Source organism: Sorex araneus, chromosome 11 (assembly GCF_027595985.1).
Source record: "Sorex araneus isolate mSorAra2 chromosome 11, mSorAra2.pri, whole genome shotgun sequence".
NCBI classification, from domain to species: Eukaryota; Metazoa; Chordata; class Mammalia; order Eulipotyphla; family Soricidae; genus Sorex; species Sorex araneus.
Window position 1 is genome coordinate 23641433 of NC_073312.1, and position 5654 is coordinate 23647086.

The 5654-nt window shown below is 58.3% G+C and overlaps 1 protein-coding gene across 1 annotated transcript; it reads left to right on the forward strand.

Annotated features, from left to right (window-relative positions):
• Nucleotides 1-1960: 1960 nt before the first annotated feature.
• LOC129399390 (calcium homeostasis modulator protein 2-like) lies at nt 1961-5351 on the forward strand. Its single transcript, XM_055119207.1, has 2 exons — nt 1961-2491; nt 4905-5351. Exons 1-2 carry the CDS (start codon nt 1961-1963, stop codon nt 5349-5351), a joined length of 978 nt encoding a protein of 325 aa, XP_054975182.1.
• Nucleotides 5352-5654: the final 303 nt, after the last annotated feature.

A 5654-nucleotide genomic window follows, 5' to 3' on the forward strand; every position in this document is an offset into this window, starting at 1 on the left:
TCTCAGACCAAATAAGGAAAGGTTCGGGGCGTATTAGGTGGGCTTACAACATTCTTCAAGAGTAGATTGAGAAATAGTGGGGAGGGGAAGGCAAGGATCTATCTGGCAGGAGCATCTGGCAGGAGGAATGCACAAGGTAGAGGAAGGTATTCTACTTAATGGGGGGCATAATGGCGTCTCTTAGTTAACTGCCCTGGGCTACTTTTACCTCTTGAGTTTGTCTATTTCCTTTGTCACAAGGGCACCTGTGCCTCAGGTCAAGCAAAGCTGGTAATGGAATTTTCTGGTTTGTCCAGGGTAAAGGTTTTGGGGTCCTCTTTTGTTCAGGGTCCTGAGCAGTCCCCAACACCCCTCCCTGGCCCGGCTGTAGTCTCAGAAGGCGGCCTGGTCACCCCCATCATGGCCAGAACTGTGGAGCCCTATTTGGGCACTTTGCACCCAGAGTCTGCGCTCGAGGGGAACCTTAAAGCCAAGAAGGGCAGAGGCAGGGAGAGGGCTGGGCTCCTGCTCCCACGTCCCCACAAACTCCCTTCCTGGGGAGCAGGAACATGCCAGGATCCCTCCAGGTGAGGGTCAGATCTCTCCCCTCGCCTCTCCTCTCCTCTCCCCCGCTCACCCCCACCCCTAGCTCCTGGTACCTAGCAACCTTGGCCTGGAAGTCTTGACAGCTTGCAGAAGGGGCACATGTAGAGGGGGGCCCCCTGGGGTGATATTGGGCAGATGTCCCACCTGTCTGCTGCCCGCACCCCTCACGCAAACCCAGCTCCTGCCTGAGGACTGTGGCTTTAACTCACAGAGATGGAGAGAATGATGGGGAGACAGGCCACACCCTGGGCCGGGCTCAGCCATGTGGGTGGTGCCTGGGGAGTGAACCCCAGAGAACCCTGTGTCCTGGGCCCAGACTTCCTGTCACTGGCAGGCTGGCGGGCCTGTGCTCAGGGTCCAGTGCTCAGGGCTGCCGAGTTGGGAAGAGAAATTGGAGGAGAGAAGGTTCCTTAGGGCCTACGGGTGAGCAGAGACTGGCGAGATGGAAAATTCACTTCACCTCACCACTCAAGGCTCCTGAGATGCTGCTCAAAGGTCCTGCCGGGCACCTCCATGTTTGCAGTTTGCAGGGAAGGGCACTGAACCCTGGTCTTTACAGGGAAGAGGCCTGAGCTCTGCCTTGGGCCACATCCCCCACCCCAGGCTCCAGAACTTCCTGGGAGTATTTCCTGTTCTTCACAATCGGGAACATGACCCCTTAGGCCCACTCTGACAGTCTCTCTGGAGCCCAGGCAGGAGAGAGATGCGGGGGCCATGGCCAGGCCTCTGCACTCCCTCCCTGGCCCTCCAGCCTCCCTGAGAGGACAGGGGCCCAGAGGAGATGCCCGAGTGGGCGGGAGCCCGGAGCCACCTGAGGCCCCCAGGAGGGCAATGGTGCCCGGGACTCTCCCCAGCGCCACTCCACAGCACAGGGTCACCTCCCCCCATCAGGGTGCAGGTCCCCTCCCACATCAGGACACCGGCCCAACAGACCACTGCCCGGACCCAACCCGCAGTTCGAAGGGAAGTGAGCGTCCTGTCGCTGCTGGCAGGCCACGGGGCCCTCCTCAGCCCCCAGGAAGAAGGTGGAAAAAGCCAGGAGGTCTGAGCATCCGAGGAGGAGGGCCCACAGCTCTGCCCCTGAGAGGCCACCCTGGGGCCACTGCCCCTTGTCCTCGAGTCTGGGGGCTGACAGCCCACCGAGGGGTCCCGAGGATGAGGAATGATGGCTGAGTAGGATGCGGGCCACCATCACTGCCCCCTTGTCAGCCTGACCCCAGGGGCTGTCCCTGGGGGTTGGGTTCAGAGCAACATTCTTCTGTCTCCTGCTGTCCTACAGGAGGTGCCCAGCTGCCACCGGAGTGACCAGCCCGGCCCTGCTGCAAGGTGCCTGCCAGGACGCACTTCCTCCTCGTGCAGCCCCTGCCCTGACACCATGGCTAACCCCATCACCCACTTCCTTTCGCGCATTTTCAGGAGCAAGGATTTGGTGACATTAAATGGGCTGGTGGCCCTGGGCACCACGGGGGGCCAGGAGCTCTTCTCCTTGTTGGCCTTCCAGTGCCCGTGCTCACCAGTTCGGAACTTCTGGTATGGGTTAATGGCCACCTTGGGGCCCGCCTTGTTGCTCTTCTTCATCAGCATCATCCTCAACAACCAAACCAGGAACCTGGTGGACGGGTGCCGGTGCTTCAGGACCAAGAAATGCCCAGGCATCCTATATTCGATCCTGGGCCGCGCAGCCGTGGCCCCCCTCACCTGGTTGGTCATCTCCCTGCTGCGCGGGGACGCCTACGTCTGTGCATTCAGCGAGTTTGTGGACCCGTCCTCGCTCACGGCTGAGAACGAGAGCTTCCCTCTCTCCCACGCCACACAGATCCTGGCCAGGTTCCCTTGCAGGGAGAGCCCTGACAACTTGTCCGGCTTCCGGGAGGAGGTGAGCCGCAGGCTCAAGTTTGAGTCTCAGGTAAGGCTGTGCTGAGGGATGCTCATCCCTTCCCTGGGAGGTGGCGGGTGGCTCAGTGCCCATCCAGTTCCTGGGTTCCCGTAATCAGTGGCAACCGTTAAGCAAGATTCTTAGTGTGGTAAGAATCATTTTCTTGGGGCTGGAGCAATAGCACAGAGATAGGGCGTTTGCCTTGCACACGGCCGATGGGGGTTCGAATCCCAGCATCCCATATGGTCCCCGAGCCCTGCAAGGAATAATTCCTGAGGGCATGAGCCAGGAGTAACCCCTGTGCATCGCCGGATGTGACCCCCCCCAAAAAAAAACCAAACAGGATTGGGACTGGAGTGATAGCACAGCGGGTAGGGCATTGGCCTTCCATGCAGCCGACCAGGGTTTGATTCCCAGCATCCTGTATGGTCCCCTGAGCACCACCAGGTTAATTCATGAGCGCATAGCCAAGAGTGACCCCTGTGTATCGCCAGGTGTGACGCCAAAAAGAAAAAAAAAAAGAATCATTTTCCCATTTCAAATAAGAGAGTTTTGTTCATTTTTGCAGTGCTGGTGTGGAACCCAGACACACACATGCAAGGACGGTGCTCTATTGCCAAGTCTTTTCCCAGCTCCTCCAGATAAGAATTTTGATGTATTGGGTCTTGGTGAACCTCAGCAGACCCCATGAATGCTTAAAACTTAACTCCAATAGTTTTAGTTAGGGAAGGGAGAGAGAAGAAGAGGGAGGGAAAAAGCCAGGGGTTCAAAGGGAACAGGAGCAGAGGGGAGAGAGTGGGGGATGCCCCAAGGTAAAAGCGGATTTACACACTCAGGCTGGGATGCGGCTGCCCAGTTGGGGAGGCTCCCCGTTGGCTCACAAAGTGCCCCAAACTGCCCCGGCTTGAGGTTTTCCATGCAGATAAGAGTCTGTAGTGGGGGCCAGAGTGGTAGTACAGCGGTGAGTGTGCTTGCCTTGCACACGGCAGACCTGAATTGGGCATCCCATATGGTCCCCAGAGCACCGAAGGTGTGACCCAAAAAGCAAAAACGAAAGCAGAACAAATTAGTCTGTGGTTAGGGTCTTGTCAACGGCAGAGGTTGGGGGAGTCTTCTTGCAGCTCGTCACAGGACTAGTTCTTGCTGGCACCTCTCTCCTGGGCCACCACCTGTGCCAGCCTTGTCTCACGGGGCCTGTGTCTGCACCACAAAGGGGCCCTTTCCCGGGCCCAGGGCTCCGGTAGGGCCGGTGATGCTGCAGCTTTGGAGCAGCTCTCCAGCCTCTCATGCCCGCCCACAGTCTCCCCTGCACGCGGGCCCCAGTCGGGCAGTGAGAACTGAGGCATCTGACCCCACGTGCCGACGGACAGGTCTGTCTGTGGCAGAAACCAATGCTTTAGATCCCATCTTGGTCCTATTGCCTCTGAGAAATTCGTCTCCTGCTCCCTCCTACCTTCACCTTGGCTTTGCTCCGAGGCAGCAGAGGGATAAATAAATAAATGAATGAAGGGCAGAGTAAAGGAAGGTGCCTGGTGGAGCCTGAAGGGACAGAGAGGAGGCCGGGGAGCGACAAGGAGGCACTGACCTAGTGTCGGGACATGGCAAACACCAGTTGTGGCTGGGGACAGTAGAGGGGCCAGGGTTCAAGCCTGGTGTGCACCCAGCCCGATCTGGTTCAATCTGGCACCACACGGTCCCTAAGCACAGCCAGGGACAGCCATGGAGGCTCCCAAGCATCACTGGGTTTGTCCCAGGTGTCACTGGGGAAAGTTGGTTATCACCTACCCTGCAGGGTTCGGGCAGCACCACAACCCTCAGGCCTTAAGGCTAAACTGTGAGCCAGGTTAGCTGAAGTATCACCAGTGACCCAGGATCAACAAACACACACACACACACACACACACACACACACACACACACACACACACGAAGCTACAGTAAAGGGGAGCGTGAGCAGCCCAAGAGATGGGTGTGGAGACACAGGAATGGGATTCCGTTGCTCAGAGCTGTACAGGGCCAAATGGAGGGACACCCACCCCAGGAGTCTTTGAGACAAGCATGAGGTAATTTTTCTATAAGATAATGAGGGTGAGGAGGAAGCAGGCATGTAGGGGCTCCCAGTGGGTCTCTGAAGGCTTCCCCGAGGTGGCATGGGACTGAGTCTCTCTGTCTGAGCCAGACTTGGAGGCTGAGATGTGGAAGGAGGCCCTGGGGTGGGGGGAGAGGAAGGCAGCAGGGGTCTGCAAAGTCTAAGCACAGAGCAGGTGCCAGAGTGAGGGCAGAGGGATGGAATCCCTCTGGGAATGCTGGTTTCTCCTTCAGGGGCAGAATTTGCAGCCGGGCGATGCAGAGCCGGCAGGCTGGGGGGTGCTGAGTGCCAATCCACCCCAACCGCTCCGGACCCCCTCAGCTGCCCCTTTCCCTGACCGGCCCTCTGTCTCAGCTATTAGGGTGGCTGCTCATCTGCACAGTGGCCGTGGTGGTGTTCCTGATCAAGTGCCTCAAGGCCTGCTGCTCGATGCTCGGCTACCACCAGGAGGACTACAGGGCCCGCTACCTCGCCAACGAGGAGCAGCTCTTGCGACGCACGGCCGAGGCCCACTCGCTCGCACTGGCGGCCAACAATGTGAAGCAGTTCTTCGGCTTCGTGGCGTTGGACGAGAGGGAAAAGGAGCTGATGGCCAAGTTTCCAAAGCAAGGCACACAGTTGATTTTACCATGGGAAAAAATCACTGGCAGTTCCCAGTACCAGGAGATGCAGGGCATCCCCCTCTACAGCCTCCTGCACAAGTGGGCCAACAGGCAGTTTCTCATCGACAAGGATTTCAATATGACCCTACTTCCCCACCCTCAGCCCCAACTTTCTGACAGCCCAACCTCCGACAATTGAAACACCACCCTTTCTCCCCAACCAGTGGCTGTGGAGGAAGAATGAGGTTCAGCGGTATGGGGTGTGGAGGAGAGGGCAGCGGACCTGGCCGCCCCTGAAGGACAGGCCTGTGGGCCTGATGGAACACCTGCAGTATGGGGCAATGGCTCGCCAGGCTGAGCTCAGGCTTCACAGGCAGGAGCCCTGGATGCAACCCCAGCCCCAAGTTTGCCCAAAGATCACCTGGGAGTGACTCCCGAGCACAGCCCCAAGCAGAACCCCGGTAGCCAAAAACCTCCAGAACCCAACTGCCGCCATGCTCAG